Genomic DNA, 19847 nt, shown 5'->3' on the forward strand with positions numbered 1-19847 from the left:
AAATTAAATTATTGTCTTATCCTAGAAATACTTTACTATCAATACTATTAGATAATAATAATAAAGCTGTGTTTTTGTTTAGTGACCATTTGTATTATAAGTCACTAGGTAAAATTATAAATATATAGAATAAATTTAACACATATGCTGTACATGGAGAATAATGAAGAAAAATACTAATCTTCCTAAAGTTCCTATATTCAGTGTGAAAGAAGATAAAAAATAAATTGAATATAGTGAAGAAACATAAAATAATTCACAAGATGAAAAAGCAAGCTCTGTGGAAAAATACAGAAAAGAGATTTATTGTAAACTCCACACCTTAAAACTCTTTCTTATTCTGAAATATGTTTGTAAAGAAAGCTTGGCCGGGCCTGATGGTGCTTACTTGTAATCTCCGCCCTTGGGAGGTGGAGACAGGAGGATCGTGCAGGTTTGAAGCCAGCCTTGCTGGCTTAAGAGATTTCCAAATATATATATATATATATATATATATATATATATATATATATATATATATATATATATTTTGGGAGCGTAGACCAGAGGTGGAAGGGTTCTATCCCCAATACCACCAAAAAAAAAAAAAAAAAGAAAGCTTGAATTTTTAATTGGATAGTTAACTTGATTTGCAAGATATTTTAAGTATTTTAGCTGTTTTTAGTTAAAATGTTTTTTATTTGTGTGTGTGTATGTGTGTGTGTTTGCATATGCTCATACAAAATTGAAGAAGAGAAAGAATATGCTCTAAGGAACTGATTTCCTCATTAAGAACTTCCATCAGGCTCCTACTTCACAATTTTGTTTATTGAATTTTAGAAGATATATCAGTTAAATAAAATGGTGTCAATTATTTATTCTAAAATAATTTAGCAAGTAAGACCCTGGGTCCCGGTCAGGGGTCGCGCCGGGAACACCGGACCCCGGAACAGCTGGGGCCCGGGTTGTGGGACTCTGGACCCCAGGCCAGACCGTGCGTAGCACCCCAGACCCCTGGAGAAACCGGGCTCAGTAAGACCCAGGGTCCCAGGCAGGGGTCGCGTGGGGCATGCTGGACCCCAGAACAGCTGGAGCCGGGTTGCAGGACTCTGGGCCCCAGGCGGAGTAGTGTGGAGCACGCTGGACCCATGGGGAAACCAGGCCGGGTCACAGTGCTACTGAGTGCCTAATTCCACTACCTCCTCAAATCACATATACTGTCTACTCTTATTGAAAAAAAAACAGGAAAAGAAAATGAAAAAAGAAAAATATCGGAGAGGGGTTAAGAAGGCCGTGGCGGATGCCAGGATACTGGAGATGCAGAAAAAAACTTATCCAAATGCACTGGAACTTATGGAAAAATTCCCCGTGAAGGAGGACTGCTGTTTCTCTATATTGTTAAGAATCTTGGATATCACCTATAAGGAGAGAGTTTAGCAGAGACCAAGAAGAAAGGCGGTGTTGAGAGTGGTCTCCGCAATGGCGGTGGAGACTTGTATTCAGGAGAAGCAGAAATCAGATCCTACAAACCTTATTTTTTTGGAGAAATTACACCAAATGTCGAATGCTACCGTCACGCATGCTTAGGAACACTGGACAACATTCAGAGTGGAAAGAGAGCTTGGGAAAGATTTGAAATGGTGGAGGCAGTGGCAATGGCAGTGGCCAGTACTCAGGGAAGGCAGAGATCTGATGTATTACACCTGGAACTTTTGAAATAATAACCCCAGAGGCAGAATGCTACCACCATGCATCCTCGAGAACATGGGACAATTGCTTGGGTGAAGAGGGTGCTCGGATTGGAGCCTGCCAAGGGGTGAGGCCGGCGATGGACACAGCAAGGCTGGGATTGAAGCCTGCTGTGAGGCAAGGCCGGTGCTGGAGCCTCCGAGGCCAGGATCAGAGCCTGCCGAGGGTTTAGTCCGGTGCCGGGGCCAGCGGCCGGCATCAGAGCCTTCAGTGAGGCAAGGCTGCTACTGAGGCCTTCAAGGCCGGGATTGGGGCCTGCCGAGGGTTTAGGCCGGTGCCGGGGCCAGCGGATGGCATTGGAGCCTTCCGTGAGGCAAGGCCGCTACTGAGGCCTCCGAGGCTGGGATCGGAGCCTGCCGAGGGGTTAGAATGGTGCCTGGGCCAATGGCTGGCATCAGAGCCTGCTGTGAGGCAAGGCCGCTACTGGGGCCTCCGAGGCTGGGATTACAGCCTGCAAAGGGTTAGGCTGAGGCCGGGGCCAGTGGCCAGCAATGGAGCCTGCCATGAGGCAAGGCCAGGGCTGGGGCCTCCGAGGCCGGGATAAGAGCCTGCCGAGGGGTTAGGCCGGTGCCAGGGCCAATGGCCTGCATCGGAGCCTGACAGGAGGCAAGGCCAGTGCTGGGGCCTCCGAGGCTAGGATCGGAGCCTGCTGAGGGGTTAGGTTGATCCCGGGGCCAGCGGCCGGCATCGGAGCCTGCCGTGAGACAAGGCCACTAATGGGGCCTTCGAGGCCGGGATCAGAGCCAGATGAAGGGTTAGGCCGGTGTCGGGGCAAGCGAGACCAGAATCAGGGCCTCCCATGAGGCAAGGCCGCTGCTTGAGCCAGTGAGGTCTGGATCAGTCCTCCGGGTAGCCAGGCCACTACTGGGGCCGTCAAGAGTGGGATTGGTACTTGCAACACAGCATGCACAGAGAAATATCGCAGAAAATAAAAATCAGATGCTTCCCCTAATCAGCAAAAACTAGGAGGAAAGGGGCAACAGGAAGAAGTCGAGCTATAGAAAGGGCCTTATAGTGAAGCAACTAATGTGACCAATCAGAGGGTATGGAATAGGGGAGGATGGGGCCTCTTTAAAACACAGGAGGTACATAAACAAATATATCAAAATTAATCACCAAACAAGCATGGGATCGAGGGAGGGGGAGGGAATGGGATGGAGGCTGGATGAGGGCTAATTGGATGATGTGTGCTTGTATATCCTCTCAGGTCTTGTATTCCAACATGATATATGATTACAATGCACCAATAAAAAATAAAATAAAATAAAAAACAAACAAAATAAAATAAAATAAAATAATTTAGCAACTCCCACTGGAAGAGTGAAAATGTTATGTAAGGGTCTCTTAAGGCATTGTGAGGTGAGGGCTCAGCTTTCATGTAGCCTAGGGGAAGGCATCTTTTCCAGGTTCTCCAGTAATGCCTGAATATAGTTTAGGATCTCCATACCTCCAGGTGCTTCTAAAATCTTTTGCTTTAGCTGTTGGAATAAGGAATAAAATGGGTCATCATAGTCCTTTTCCAGGGACTACAAAATAGAAAGCATTTGATATTACTTATCCTGATAATATAAATGCATTTGTAACAATGAAATAACTTAGCAGATTAAAATAACTTTAAAAATTTATTCTCATTTGTACCACAAAGGGAAGCATCTTACTGCATTATGTGTGTTTAATTATTTAAGTAGGAAGAACATAAGTCTCTCAATTCTCATTTCAGAAAAAGTTTTAAAAAGCTAACTAGGTAATGACTTCTCCTCTGAAACTTGTGATTTAAAGGTAAAAGTCATGTGAGAGAAAGAGTAAAATAATGGCTTCCTAAGCCATAAGACTACCCCTGGTTGACATAAATATGTTCCTGTGTTGTTAATATTTACCATTCTTGCATAAGAAATTTTGTAATTTTTTTCTTTTGTCATACTGGAGATAGAAAAGCAGGGTCATTCAACCTCTGAACTACAATCCCAGACCCTTTTATGTTTAATTTTAAAACAAGGTCTCCTTCAGTTGCTAAGAGTCTTGGTAAATTGTTGAAGCTGGTCTCGAATCTGTGGTCCTCCTTTCTTGGCCTCCAAAGTACTGGGATTACAGACATGCATCACAATGCCTGGAGAATTCTATGATTTTGTATTGAATAGGAGCTGAACCAATTTGTCTGTATAGTAATTAATTGCAGAACATGAAAAATGAAAATCACCATGAAAGGGCTCTTTCTTTTGTATTTTATAGACATAATCAGAAATTTCTGTTCATAATTATTTTGTCTCACCTGTTACCTAATTTTACTTGAATGCTGATGTAACCTATTTGCTAGTTATTAAGTAGAATTTTCTTTTTCTCCTAAACAGAACAAGAAGCTGGACTTCTTGCCTCCTACTAGTCCATTTGTAAACCAGAAATTCAAAGTTACTTAAAATGTTTCCTGTGCACAACAGCAAAAATTCAAGGTGTTCCAAATGAAAGCCATTATGATGTCTCTGAGGACTTAAATAGAAATTAGATTAAGTGTCTGAGGACTTAAATAGAAATTAGTGCAATATTTGTTGTACCAATCAGCTTCAATCTAGCCCACAAATAGCATGAGACTGACAATCTTGTGGTTTACTGTCACCAGCGACGAGTTTGCAGTGTAAGTAAGGGGCCTCAACTGACAATAGTAGTGATGGCCCTTGAGAAGGCCAGAGATGATTCCTGAGCCCCACTGTACCTTTCCTTCCTGGGATTTTATAAGTGGGTGTTGTTCCCTGAAACAGATCTGTTGCTTCCTGAAGCCAATTATTCTACAGGTTTTCTACTGGAAAAACAGGTGTGTCATATCCTGTAGTCAGGGACTGTTGTTGAGATCATTGTTATAATTGTATCCTCCACACTGTACCTACACTCACTGTAGATATGAATATTTAAAAACCAGTAGCACTTTTTTTGTTTGCGGTATTAGCATTGGAACCCAGGGGCAATCTACCTCCAAGCTACACCCTCAGCCCTATTTTTTATTCTTTATTTTGAAACAGGGTCTCATTAATTTGCGGAGGTCCTCACTAAGTAGCTGAGGCTGTCCTTAAACCCTGATCCCCTGTCTCAGCCCCCCAAGTACTGGGATTTTAAGTGTTCACCACCAGGATAGTAGCACTTTTCCTGACAGCACTCCTGTCCAGGCAACGAGGTCAGCACTCAGCAGACTGATATAGCGAGGCATGTTTTCTGACTACCAATCCCCACCACTCCTACTTTTTCTGCTCCATCTCCATTTTTTCCTTCTAAAGTTAGAGGCCTCTCATGCTTGTGGGGCTCAGCTGCACAAATAAGGTAATAAAATAATAATAACTTTATTACTATAGGCACTATATTTCTCCTTTCTTGGGAATTCTCATATTTCAAAATAGCACTACAAAAACCAGGTGATGCTTTAGGAAGAAATATGTTAGTGGAGAATGATAGATGTGATTGAAAGATATTTGGCTGGGTAGGTCACATATCACCTTTGATTGGTGACTCACATTCTGATGGCTCTTACTGCTGACTTTGTGAAACTCCCATGGCTTCATTTTTTTTTATGACTTTTTAAGTATAGCTTGGGAAATTATGTAACCTGGAGTATTTTAAAGTTTGCACATCAAAACTAATGTGACAAGCCACAAGTGAGGGATTATATCTGACTTTTTTCACATCTTATTGAAAAGATACTTTAGCAAAATTTATGAAGAATGACACAGTGAAAAGGTACCCATTAGTGTAGTTGAAGTATACAGATTAGCTTTGTCAGAGTGGCATGTTTTAATCTCTTTGCCGATACCAGAAACCTGAGCCACACAGAAAATGATAAAACATACATTTACTATACAGTGGAAAAAGTCATATTTTGGTTGCTTAACATAGATACCCTATTTTCCTAGTCTTTGATCCGGTCTCAGACTAAAGCTTTATGAGTTTTCTCCTGGAGATATTCACTTATGCTGTTGAGAAAAGCTGTGTCCAAATGTGTAGCTAATAAGGATTGATTCAAGAGCCACATTTCCTACTATTATTATTTTGAAATCCTCCCTTTGTATTTAGTCTGAGCTATATTTTCAAGTACTTCTATTAGTATGAGGACAAAAAATTTCAAAAAGCCATTATATTTAGAAATAGGTCAGGTCAATTTCTTTAAAATCAGTTCATAGGAACACACTGTGTGTGTGTGTGTGTGTGTGTGTGTGTGTGTGTGCATGTAGTGGATATTAAAATGAAACCAGGGGCATCCTAATTCTGGGTTAGACTCCCTGTCATTTTTTTTTAAAAAAACAGGGCCTCACGAATTTGCTAAGGATGGTCTTGAACTTGTGATCTTCTTGTCTCATGTCTCATTCTCCAAAGTACTGAGATTACAGGCATGCCTCACCATATCTGGCTTGCAAATCTTTTCTTAATAACATTTTTTCTTTTATTCTGCATTATTTATCGCCATGAAGCTGAGATGGTAGTTTATTGATGCTACTGAATTAAATTAGAAAGCAGCTGTGGAATAATTATAATCTAATTTCTTGTTTTTAAATTTTGCTAATTTTTGAAAATTTGCAGATAAGAACTTATAAACAACTTCAATGTATCTACTGGATAACTGATTCTATTTTATTAAGTTCAAATTTAGATATCTATTAATTATAAGGAGAGTAAGAAGAACTATGAGGTAATTTTATCATAAATTTGTAATGATTCCTGATGAAAATAACCCTATTCTGATTTTTTTCTAGTGTATTGCTGCATTTTTTGTTATCACAAAATAGGGATGCAATCTTTATACAAATAAATATGTATTATTATAGATTTTTAACTAAATGCATTAGATCTGATGAATAATATCCTAGTAAATTGATGTGAACTTTCAAAAATTGATACCACAGTATTTTATTTTAAAGGGGAGTTAGAAACACTATTTCTTTGATTTGTTTGATTTTTGGGGGGGACTAGGATTGAACCCAGGACCATTCCACCTCTGAACTACACCACCAGTCCTTTTTAGTTTTTGTTTTGAAACAGGGTCTCAGTAAACTGCTGAGTGCCTTGCTAAGTTGCCAAGGTGGTATCAAACCTGCAGTCCTCATGTCTTAGTCTCCAAGTACTAAGAATTATAGGCATGTGTCACCACACTCAGCTTTAAGTTTTGCTTTATTTTCTTAATCAGTGAGTGTTCAATTTATAGGAAAAATATGATTAGATTTAACGTATAATTTAAGTGTTAAAGTTAAGTAGAACATACTTATAAATGTGTCAGTTTTTAAATGTAAATATGACATTAAGATAATCTTAGTGATTCTTTGTCAATTGTTAGTTCAAAATTTCAGCAGACTATATTCAAATTACTCAAGGGTTTCAAGCCATTCAAACTTGAATTTAAGCTTTATATCTAAAATTTTAGAGAGGCAATAGTATCCTTACATTTCTACATTAAATTTCATAGTACATTTAAAATATCTTTAAAAAAATCAGGTATACACAACCATAACAGATTGGAGATCTAATTTGTCAAATAGTTGTGAAAGCAACTTCAATCCAGCCAACAAACACTGGCATGAGAATGGAAATCCTGGAATTCATTAACTACTTTAATTTAAAAATCTGTCTCAATAAAAATGCAAATCTTTCATATTTAACATTTATAAAATAATAATGAAATATTTTATTAGTAGGTTTCAGTGAGCATATGATACAACTTATCACAAGAACTTTAACAAGAGCCACTTTTTCTTATGCCTTCACCATCGACCAGGCAATGCAGCAGCTCAAAACACATGTGACGGGTCCAACCTGGCAGCGGTGGGACTGAGATGGAAGGTTGAGTGTCAACGGCCCCAAACTACAGCAATACATGGAGCCGGGAGCTGAGTCAAGCAGTAGCTTGTTTATTCTTCTTCAAGCAATATATATATATATATATATATATATATATATATATATATATATATATATATATATATGGCACAAAACCACAAGGGGAATTTCCAGTGAGGAAATAGCCTAGCCTATCAGGATAAAGATCACCTCTTCACGGACTCAGCATGTAGCTCGCAGCCAATCAGCCAATCCCAGGCCAGTACACGAGCCATTCATGTGTGCGGAAGCTCCTTTAAAGGTAAAAAGGGAAAAACTGCTCAGTCTCCCCACCCATAATGAATGAGGAAACCATGCCTTCGTAGCTTCCTCCAGGCGCCATCTTAGCCCCTTTTCTGCTGAATCATTTTACTGCGGAAGTTCTTAAACTTTACCTAAAGCTTTGCCTTAGCCTGCGGGCCGCTCAGGCCAAGGGAGGCTGCATCTCTTTAGGCGTTGTATGCACACACCCCAACACATATGCAGCTAGTAAACACTTGAATATGGCTTATATGCAGGTAGTAAACACTTGAATATGGCTTTTCTGAATTGAGAGACAGTTTTTATAATATTTAAGAAAAGAATGTGAACTATCTTACTACAAATTTTATATTGATTACATTTAAAAATAAACACTTTGGGGGTAGTTTGCACTAAAATATATTTACCAAGCCAGGTGTGGTGGCTCACACTTGTAATTCCAGCATTTGAGAGGCTGAGACTGGAGGATCACGGTTCGCAGACAGCCTCAGCTACTGAGTGAGGCCCTCTGCAACTCATTAAGACTCGGCTTTAAGTTAAAGAATAAAATATACAGCAGGGGGTGTAGCTCGGAGGTCAAATGTCCCTGGGTTCCACTCGCAGACCTGCAAAATAAAATAAATAAATAAATAAATAAATAAAGTAATAAAAATAAATAATAAAATATATTTACCTCTTTTTTTTTTGGTGGTACTGGGGTTCCTGGGAACCCTTTTACCTCTGGGCTACACTCTGAGACACCTATTTTTTATAATTTTTATTTGGAAACAGGGTCTCTTAAGCCAGCGAGGCTGGCTTCAAACCTGTGCGATCCTCCTGTCTCAGCTTCCCAAGTGTGGGAATTACAAGCATGCACTACCATGCCCGGCTATTTTTTTTTTTTTTTAATGTGAGCCCTGAAAATATTTGAAGACAGGCAACAATTCTCGAATAAGATAAATATTTGCAGTGGCAAATATTTTTTTTTTTTTTTTTTTTTGGTGGTACTGGGGTTCCTGGAAGCCCTTCTACCTCCGGGCTACACTCCCAGACCTATTTTTACATTTTTTATTTGGAAACAGGGTCTCCTAAGCCAGCGCGCGCGGCTGGCTTCGAACCTGTGCAATCCTCCTGTCTCTGCCTCCCAAGCGCGGGGATTACAAGCGTGCGCCACCACGCCCGGCTGCAGTGGCAAATATTTTTAATCCGGATTTCTTGCCATCAACTTCTGGGAGGCATGTTATTTTAATTTGTGTATTGTTATCAATATTGTTCAACTCATTTAAACTCACATCAAAAAAATCATTCTTTGTTGCCTCCTTTACAGCTTAGTCAAAGTTTCATTTCTGATGCTGGCATTAAGATTTCTTTTTCTTAGTTTTCAGAATTTTTATTATGATGTATCTTGGCATGGATTTCTCTCAGTTTATCTGGTTTAAAGTTTTCTCTGCTTCGGAAATCTAGGGGTTTAATATTTTAGCCCAATTTGAATAATTGGTGGTTTTCCTTTATGCTACCATTTTTTCAGCTCTGATCCTTTTCTCCTCTTGGATTGAGATTTCAATGACTCGAATATTAGACCTGTAGTACAGTCCCTGAGTCATTTTCCTTCCATCCATTTTATCTGATGAGGTAATTTCTGTTTTTCTATCTTCAAATACATAGATTTGTTATTACCTATTCTCTTGTTGAACCCAACTCTAGATAATTTTATTTTAGTTATTTATTTTTTCAGTTCTAAAATTTTAGTTTGATTTTCTCTATACTTTTTGCTTTTCTCAGTCTTCTCCCCTGCTTGTTTGTCTCTAGTACTTATTGCTTGTTAAAACAATCATATGATATCTGCTTTAAAATCCTTGTCACATAATTCTAAAACCTGGGTTGCAGGTGGTATTTTTCCTGATTCAAATTGATACATTCTGAGGTTTTAAATTTTTTTTATTTTTTAATATATATATATATATTTTATTGGTGCATTGTAGTCATACATCACAATGGAATACAAGACTTGTGAGGATATACAAGCACACATCATCCAATTAGCCCTTATCCAATCCCCATTCCATTCCTTCCCCTTCCCTTGATCCCATGCTTGATTGGTGATTAACCTTGATACATTTTGTTTATGAACATCATGAGTTTTAAAGAGATTCCATCCTCCCCCACCCATCCCCTCTGATTGTTCACCTTAATTGATCCTCTATAGGGCCCCTTCTTCAACTAGACCTCCTCCTATTACCCATTTCTTCCTAGTTTTTGCATATTAGGGAAAGCATCTGGTTTTTTATTTTCTGTGATATTTCTCTGTGTATGAAGCATTGCAGGTTCTGATCCCACTCTAGACGGCCCTGGCACTGGCCTGGCCACCCAGCAGACTCTGATCCCAGCCTCACTGGCTCCAGCATGAGCCTTGCCTCATTGCAAGCCCCTTTCCCAGCCTCGCTGGCCCCAGCACCGGCCTCACCCCTCGGCAGGCTCTGTTCCTGGACTCAGAGACCCCAGCACTGGCTTAGCCTCATGGCAGGCTCCGATCCCGGCCTTGCTGGAAAAAGCACAAGCCTAAACCCTCGACAGACTCCAATCCCGGCCTCAGAGGCCTCAGCACTGGCCTTGCCTCTTGGCAGGCTCTGATCCCAGCCTTGCTGGCCCCAGCATCAGCCTAACCCCTTGGTAGGCTCTGATCCCGGCCTCGATGGCCCCGGCACTGGCCTAACCCCTCAGCAGGCTCTGATTCCGGCCTCAGAGACCCCAGCAACGGCCTTGCCCCAGGGCAGGCTCTGATCCCAGCCTTGCTGGCCCAGGTACTGGTCTAACCCCTTGTCAGGCTCTGATCCCGGCCTTGGAGGCCCCAGCACTGGCCTTGCCTCATGGCAGGCTCCGACCCCAGTATCTCTGGCCCTAGCACTGACCTAACCCCTCTGAAGGCTCTAATCATGACCTCGGAGTCCCCATCACAGGCCTTGCCTCATGTTGGGCCCCCATCCTGATGAGGCTGGCCCTGGCACTGGCCTCACCCCTCTGCAGGCTCCAATCCCTGCCTTGGAGGCCCCTGCTCTGGCCTTGCCTCATGATGGGCTCCAATCCCAGCCTCACTGGCCCTGGCACCAGCCTAACCCCTCGGCAGGCTCTAATCCAGCCTCGGAGGCCCCTGCACTGGCCTTGCCTCATGGCAGGCTCCAATCCCGGCCTTGCTTGCCCCGGCACCTGCCTCACCCCTCTGCAGGCTCTGATCCCTGCCTCAGAGGCCCCTTCTCTGGCCTTGCCTCATGGTGGGCCCCGATTCAAGCCTTGCTGGCCCTGGCACTGGCCTAACTTCTTGGCAGGCTCTAATCCTACCCTCAGAGGCCCCTGCACTGGCCTTGCCTCTCGGCAGGCTCTGATCCCAGCCTCGCTGGCCCCAGCACCAGCCTAACCCCTCGGTATGCTCTGATCCCAGCTTCGATGGCCCCAGTACTGGCCTAACCCCTCAGCAGGCTCTGATCCCGGCCTCAGAGTCCCAAGCACCAGCCTTGCCTCACAGCAGGCTCCGATTATGGCCTCGATGGCCCTGGCACAGGCCTCACCCCTTGGCAAGCTCCAATCCTAGCCTCAGAGGCCCCATCACCAGCCTTGCCTCATGTTGGACCCCAATCCCAATGAGGCTGGCCTGGCACTGGCCTCACCCCTCTGCAGGCTGTAATCCCTGCCTCAGAGGCCCCTTCTCCGGCCTTGCCTCATGGTGGGCCCCATCCCATCCTCGCTGGCCCTGGCACCGGCCTAACCCCTCGGCAGGCTCTAATTCTGGCCTTGCCGGCCCTGGCACCAGCCTTACCCCTCAGCCAATCCGATCACCCTCATCACACAGCATGTTGTCCCAAGTCCCTTTTTTTTTTTTTTTTTTTTGCTGGTACCAGGGTTCTTGGAAGCCCTTCTACCTCTGGGCTACACTCCCAGACCTATTTCATATTTTTATTTGGAAACAGGGTCTCTTAAACCAGCACGGCTGGCTTCGAACCTACGCGATCCTCCGGTCTCCACCTCCCAAGCGCGGGGATTACAAGCATGCGCCACCACGCCTGGCTTTTCCTGGTTTTTAATATGATGACTGGCATGAATCTTGAAGATTTCTAGAATTGTGTTGTGCAACTCTGAATCCTAGTTTCATCTTCTGTTTTCCAGGCTGATTCTGACACTGTGCTGGTTCTGGCTAACCAGAACCAGATAGTTTCTGGTGAAGGTCCAGGTTTCCAAGAAGCTTCTATACTGACATCAAGTGCAAGAGCTTATGCGTGTGGAGGAGAAGTTTTGTTCTTCCCAGGAAGCAACAAAGGCCCAGGTTTTCCAGCAGGACTCTGCTCATGTCTCCCCAGCAGGAATGGAACCTTATTACCAACCTTCGGGTGCAAATCTCTCTCTTTCTCTTGCTCTCACTTTTTCTCTTGTAGATTGGATCCAGAGACATTCTGCATCACAGATATATTCCCAGAACATTTTATTTTTTATTTTGAAACAGGGTCTCCTAAATTGCTATGGCTCGCCTTGAATCTGCCATCCTCCTCTCTCAGCCTCCAGGGTACCAGATTTCTCCTTAGGCATTTACTCAGGAGTCAGAGGAACTCTGAGTTTCTCTATGGTGTTTTCTTTTCTTTTCTTTTTTTTTTTTTTAGTTTTTTTAAAATTTATTTTTATTGGTGCGTTGTAATCATACATCACATTGGAATATAAGACTTGAGAGGATATACAAGCACACATCATCCAATTAGCCCTCATCCAGCCCCCATCCCATTCCCTCTCCCTCCCTCAATCCCATGCTTGTTTGGTGATTAACTTTGATACATATCTTTATGTACCTCCTGCTTTTTAAAGAGGCTCCATCCTCCCCTATTCCATACTCTCTGATTGGTCACCTTAATTGCTTCACTATAGGGCCCTTTCTATAGCTTGACCACTTCCTGTTGCCCATTTCCTCCTAGTTATTGCTGATTAGGGGAAGCATCTGGTTTTAATTTTCTGCAATATTTCTCTGTGCATGCCGCGTTGCAAATACCGATCCCACTCTTGATGACCCCAGTTGTAGCCTGGCTACCCGGCAGTCTGATCAGACCTCGCTGGTTCAAGCAGCAGCCTTGCCTCATGGGAGGCCCCGGTTCTGGCCTCGCTGGCCCCAAATCTGGCCTAACCCCTCAGCTGGCTCCAATCCTGGCCTCGGAGGCCCCAGCACCGGCCTTGCCTCACGGCAGGCTCTGATGTTAGCTGATGGCCCCGGCATCCGCCTAACCCCTCAGCAGGCTCCAATTCAGGCCTTGAAGGCCTCAGTAGCGGCCTTGCCTCATGGAAGGCTCCAATGCCGGCCAGTGGCCCCGGCACCAGCCTAACCCCTCAGCTGACTCTGATCCTGCCTCGGAGGCCCCAGCACCGGCCTTGCCTCACAGCAGGCTCCAATGTTAGCCGATGGCCCCGGCATCGGTCTAACCCCTCAGCAGGCTCCGATCCCAGCCTCGGAGGCCCCAGCATCGGCTTTCCTCGCAGCAGGCTTCCATCCCGGCCTCGCTGGCCTCTCTATGGTGTTTTCTAGAGTAGAATATTTGTGTGCATATGGTGTGTGTGTGTGTGGGGGGGAGATACTGGAGACTGAACCCAGAGGCATTCCATATTTTTGCTACATCGTCAGGTTGATTATTTTCTTTCTTATTTGGAAACAGGGTCTCAGGTTGATTCAAGTCTCACTGCATGCTGAGGCTGTCCTAGAGCCTGAAAGCCTCCTGTCTCAGCCTTCCAAGTACAGGGATTACAGGCCTACACCACCACGCCCATCTGAGTAGAACAATTATAATAATTGTAGTGTTTTCAGGCTACTTAAGCAACTGCTTTGCTGGTCATTTGACTAAGAAATAGACTTCCCTTGAATTTCCTTCAAACCTGCTCAATCCTCTTGTCTCTGCCTCCCAAACGTGGGGATTACAACCATGCACCACCATGCCCGGCCTTCCAGACCTATTTTATATTTTATTTGGAAACAGGGTTTCATTAAATAGCTGAGACTGTCTTTGAACCTATGCGATCCTCCTATCTCAGCCTCCCAAATACTGGGATTACAAGTGTGGGCCACCAAGGCTGGCTATTCTTTTACATGTGCATAAGGAAGAGTTTTCTTCATTGATTCTCCACATTTCTACCCTTCCCAAGACCACCTCCCTGACTCCACTGCAGTTTTTCCTTCTTTATATAAAACCCTTCTTATATCTCAATTACTCCCTAGTTTCTGCATGTTAAAGAAAATCTATGACCCGTCACTTTCTGTGACTGGCTAATCTTACTTTATATAATGTGTTACAGGTCCATCTATTTTTCTGCAAAGGATGTTTTAATAGCCAAATTATAGAACCAAACTAGGTTTCCATCAACGAATGAATGGATTACAAAATTTGGGAATATGCACACAGTGAAATTATTCAGCAATTAAGAAAATTAAATTATAGTGGAGAATTTAGAGGAGAAAGGGAGAGGAGAGGAGAAGAGAGGAGAGGAGAGGAGAGGAGAGGGCGCCCAGGACTGACACGGCATATGTGATATTATGTACATATATGAGAATGCCCATGCAAATTCCAATATCCTCTATGGGGAGTGGGGAAGGAGCCAGGGGAAACTCTCCAATTGCTGTGCTCATGTCTGTCACTATCCTCATGAACTACATTATGTTAGAAGACTATAAAGCTATAAAGTATAAAGCTATAATGTATCAATAAAAGACTATCAAGCTATAATGTATCAATAAAATATAAAAATAAAATATTTAAAAACTTTAGTTTTATTTCTGTTCTTTATGATTGTTTATAAACAATAATGTGACTATGTCATGTTTGCTAAAAGCAGCAGCAAACACAAAATCAATGCACTTTCATTTTAAAAGTATTTTTATGTAAAACAGGGTGGAATCCTCCTGTCTCTGACTCCCAAGCCCAGGGAATCACAAGCGTGCGCCACCACACCCAGCAGAATGCCCCATTTCTGATTTTCAGAGTCCATGAGTTTTTTTATGACTTTAATTTTTCCACGAGAGCCCTTTTCATTGCGTGGAACTGTCTCCATACCATTTCTAAAAGTATTTGGCACTCATTCTCCAGATTTTTTTTTTTTTGCCTACCTACAATGGACTCTCTATTTCTTTCTCACTAATTCCATTCTATTCAATTCTGAAGCACTAGTTCAAATGTCCATCAAATCTTGCTAGCTCACTTTAAAACCACTATGAGTTTCTTTGCTCTGGATCTTATAAGGTACATTCACTCTCCTCTCTCTCTAACACACAGACACTCTCTCTCTCTGTATATATATATATATATATATATATATATATATATATATATATACATAATATACGTATATCTCTATATATACATATATCTATATATACGAGAGAGAGAGAGGAGAGAGAGAGATTTTTTTTTTACGTTACTGGGGATAGAACCCAGGGGCATTCTACCTCCAAGCTACTGAATTGACATAGGCCTCTAAGTAACTGAGGCTGTCCTTGAACCAAGATCCTCCTCTCAGCTTCCCAAATGCTGGAATTACACATGTGCACCACCATGCCTGACTTAAATATAATTTTAAACACATCAGATCCAAAGACCAGTTTTATAAAAGCGACTTCATATCTCACCCATCATACATTGTCTGCTGATCATATAAAGATATGGACATAAGTTCCAAAGCTAACCTAATATTCCAGTTGAGTCATTAAGAAAAAAATGACAAAAATGTGAAATATTTAAAAATAGTCTATATTCAATAAGTAAATATTTTAATCCTTTAGTGTCAAAAAGCTCTACAATGCAATCAGAGCTATGCGAATTACTCTGAATATAAGAACAAAATATGCAGACAAATACAACTGTTTGCTATTGAAGACAAATAAAATGTGCCTCAGTTACAATTGGATTCGAATTTGGTGACAAGCTTGTCCAACAGAGTGACAACCCAATAATACTACAGTCAAAATATAACATGTTGTTTTGCCAATTTTTCAGTAATTTATTCCTTGAATTTATATTAACTTATACAAAAATTATATTGTTCTCTGATGTAAACTAGAGTTAGGTTCTAACTCTGGGTATTTATTAAAATATTTAATTCCTATAGACTTCCTGGTTCTGATAATTAGAAATATAACCATTTTTCTAAGTTTGAGTTGTTATAACAAAATACCATAGACTGAGTGGCTTGTGAAATAGAGTAATTTTTGTCCAGCATCATGGCACACACCTTATAAATTTGTTTTTCAGTGTTGAAAGCCAGAAGTCTGAGATCATCTTACAGATTCTGGTACTGGTCCTGTTTCCACTTGCAGAATTTCAACTTTTTCTATTCTATAGCATAAAGAGGACAAAGAGCTCTTTGGGGTCCTTTGATAAGGGCACTAAGCCCATTCACAAATGTTTCACACTTAAGACCTTAGGACCCAGTAATCTCCCCAAGGCCTTACTTCTTAATCTCATCATCTTGGTAGTTAGGGATTCAACATATGAATCTAGGGGAGACACATTCAGTCCATTTCACCTGATGATCACAGGTGATTCTGCAATTATCCAACACCACCACTGGAAATCTTCTCTTAGAGTCTGAAATTACAAAAGGACTAACAATTTTCAGCTTTGTATTTTTATTAACATATATCTTGCTTTTAACTTTGGCAGAGTATGTGATTTCTTACACATCGCTAGAAGGTCATATAAAATTGTCACTTCCATGATATCTAGTACTATTAATTTTTTAGTGTAGATTTTTAAAATACACACACTTAGCAATTTAAAAGTGGCTAATATTGACAAAATTACCTATTATTTTCAAATTACTCTTAATTGCTATCAAAACGACTTAGTTTTCTTAAGAATTTATGACACCAATATTACTTGGCCATTTAATGTTTGTTGAGAGTTTTTATAAGTGAAAGTGATCACATTAAAGACAGATATCTGTACTCAGACATAGAAATCAGGGTCTAGAAACAGATTGAATTAAAATACAGATGTTTCTCTTAGGTAAATTTATTACTTCAGAATAAAGTGGAAATACTAGTTAAAATAGTGCATTTAAGTATATATTTAACATTAAAATTATATGTTTCAAAGCACTTTGCTAATACTGTCAAACTACAGTACTTCTAAATTCAGTGTTTACTAGTAGATAGTCAGTAGACCCTGATTTTAAAAAGAAAACAAGAGCTATCAACCCTGAAAAGTAAGTACTACAACTTTAAAACTGCAGGTCTTTTACCCAGGCACTTTGCTTACTATGGCTGCACAGAGGCCAGATTGATTTGTGTGTAATGATTACTGTTGATCGCAAATTTGGGCAAAATTATTGGCTCAGCCACTTGGTAAACATGAGGACACCATTTTTTCCTTGGACAGAGAGAAGTACTGGAATAACTTTAGTGAACTTTGTAGGAAAAAATATCACATATAAAAAGGGATTATAGCATGGCAGCGCTCACTGGCCCGGAGGGGTCAGCTCTGTTTCTGAACTCGAAGCAGGACGAGCAGTTTCGGAAGGAGGTGCTGCAAGTGTGCCAGCGCGTCCTTCAGCAAAAGAAGCAAGAAAAACCCCTGGAGTAATTTATGTAGGCTACCTACCTCCAACACTTCATGACACCCAGATCGAGGCATATTTTTGCCAGTTTGGAGCTATTAAAAAACTCAGACTATCCAGAAGTAAAAGGACTGGAAATAGCAGAGGCTTTGCCTTTGTGGAGTTTGAGTCTGAGGATGTGGCCAAGATAGTTGCTGAAACAATGAACAACTACCTCTTTGGTGAAAGACTCTTGGTGTGTCGTTTTATGCCACCAGAAAAGGTACATAAAGAACTTTGTAAAGGCTGGAATACTCCATTTTGTCCGCCATTACATCCAGCAGTGAAACGGTATGATCGCAAACGGATATTGATACAAAAGATACGGATGGAAGAGCGATTCAAAAAGAAAGAAAAATTACTCTGGAGGAAATTAGCTAAAAAAGGAATCAATTATGACTTTCCTTCATTAGTTTTACCTAGTAAGAAAAAAGAGGTTTCTGACATACCTGCTAACGAAGAAAAAGATTTCAAAGAAGAGAAAGATTTTAAAAGACACTCCAGAGAAATCTGTGGATAGCCAAGGTCCCACACCAGTTTGCACACCAACATATTTGGAGAAAAGAAAGTCTGAAGTGGCTGAAATGAATGATGATAACGATGATGAAATAGTTTTCAAAAAGCCCATATCCAGCGTAAAAGAAGTACAGAAGACTGCAACGACTGAAAGTTTAGGGAAAACTCGAAGGCAAGGCCAAAGCGGAAAAGACAAAGCAGGGAGCATTCGGAAATCCTAAATGCGTAGTGTGTGTGTCATGCCTTTAAACACAGTGTGCCGGTGTCATCATAAGGACTGATGGTACTTTGCTGGTGCCCTGAGGTGTCACTGTGGATGGACTCTGGGAAAGAGCCCTGCTGTTGGCTCCCCTGACTGAAATAAAGGATGAAGGGCAGCCTGCAGTGGCTGGGCAACTTTCTCCTGGTTTCTTGTTTCTTTCCCATTCACTTCAGGCTTAAAGAACTAAACTACAGCCTTTTAAAAATCACCACTGAAGCCGGGCGTGGTGGCTCACGCTTGTAATCCCAGCACTTGGGAGGCTGAGACAGGAGGATCATACAGGCTCGAAGCCAGCCTCAGCTACTTAAAGGCTCTCAGCAACTTAGCGAGACCCTGTTTCCAAATAAAGTATAAAATAGGTCTGGGAGTATAGCCCGGAGGTAGAAAAGCCCCTGGGTTCCACGACCCCCCCCTAAAAAAAAAAACTTCTAAAATCACCACTGAATAAAGATCACCAGGCCTCCTTGACCCATATGTATGGTGGTCATGCTCATGAAACCACAAGGGTGTTTTAGATTTCCACCTGAGGTGACTGAAACTGGAAGTAAGGAGGTAGTTTAGGATACAAATTCCTTTCTGTACTTACATGTTATTACAAATTTAGAAATGTCAAAAAAAAGTGATTATAGACTTTAGTGTTGGAAAATATTGTCTTTGATTTCCAACTATGCAGCTTCCTGAATTTTTGACCTTGGGTAATTTGCTTAACTGCTCTGAACGTGTATTTTATCAGCCATGAAATAAATATTTTCTTCATAGTTCTTAAGATCATAAAGAGAGTTGAAACATCTCTACTAATATTACTCCCAGTATTTCTGAAGAATAACATAAAAAGTAGAATGGAGTCAATGACAAAATTAATGGACAATATAACCCACATAAAACATATGTGAGAATAATAACCTTAGGGTTTGCTGATTTTTATATTATTGTAGACCAGGGCTTGGCAAGCTTTTCTGTAAAGGAACAAATAGCAAACACGGACTCTGTGCTCATTGTGTCAATGATGCCACTGCACAGGTAACACAAAAGCAGCTGTGGACACTGTATAAAATTATGGATGTGGCTGTGCTCCAATAAAATGTTTTCTATAAACACTTAAGTATAAATTTTGTATAAATATTAGGTTTCAAAAATTATTTTTAAATGGTTTTGAAGTGTAAAAACCATGGAGCATCCAAATACAGCCAGTGGGCCAGCCAGGTACTAACATAAAACTCAAATCTTTCAGTTGCTGAAAACCAAACCAAACCAAAACAGGAGAGGAATTTCCTGAGCAAGCAGCTGACTGTACAATTATGAGACTTGGGAGAGGGGTCAGAAATATTTGAGAATTGTCAGAATATTCTTAGGACCCGAAGCTGTGGGCATGAGTGAGATTCCCCAGCACCAACAAACCCAGGATTCTATGAGATCAGGAGCTGCATCTGCTTTCTTTGTGAATATATTCTAATGTGCCAGAAGAGCATCTGGCATATCTCAGGTGTTTAATATAAATTTATAATTTTTATAACAGAGAGAATGATCCAGATGCAGCAATACATCGTTGATATGGGAATAACAAATAAAAAAAGACAGAGATATAAGAAGTCCAAAGTATTGCACCAAGCCTTTCTCCTTTTTTCATGGCTTTTATTAATACATT

The 19847-nt window shown here is 41.4% G+C and overlaps 1 protein-coding gene across 1 annotated transcript; it reads left to right on the plus strand.

Annotated features, from left to right (window-relative positions):
• Nucleotides 1-7408: 7408 nt before the first annotated feature.
• LOC308271004 (MKI67 FHA domain-interacting nucleolar phosphoprotein-like) lies at nt 7409-18161 on the plus strand (the record flags this gene model as incomplete). Its single annotated transcript, XM_080707140.1, is given in 3 exon segments — nt 7409-7498; nt 17276-17910; nt 17912-18161. Coding segments are annotated over 3 exon segments (975 nt in total).
• Nucleotides 18162-19847: the final 1686 nt, after the last annotated feature.

This window comes from Muscardinus avellanarius (genome assembly GCF_963383645.1).
Source record: "Muscardinus avellanarius genome assembly, chromosome: 12".
Lineage (NCBI taxonomy): Eukaryota > Metazoa > Chordata > Mammalia > Rodentia > Gliridae > Muscardinus > Muscardinus avellanarius.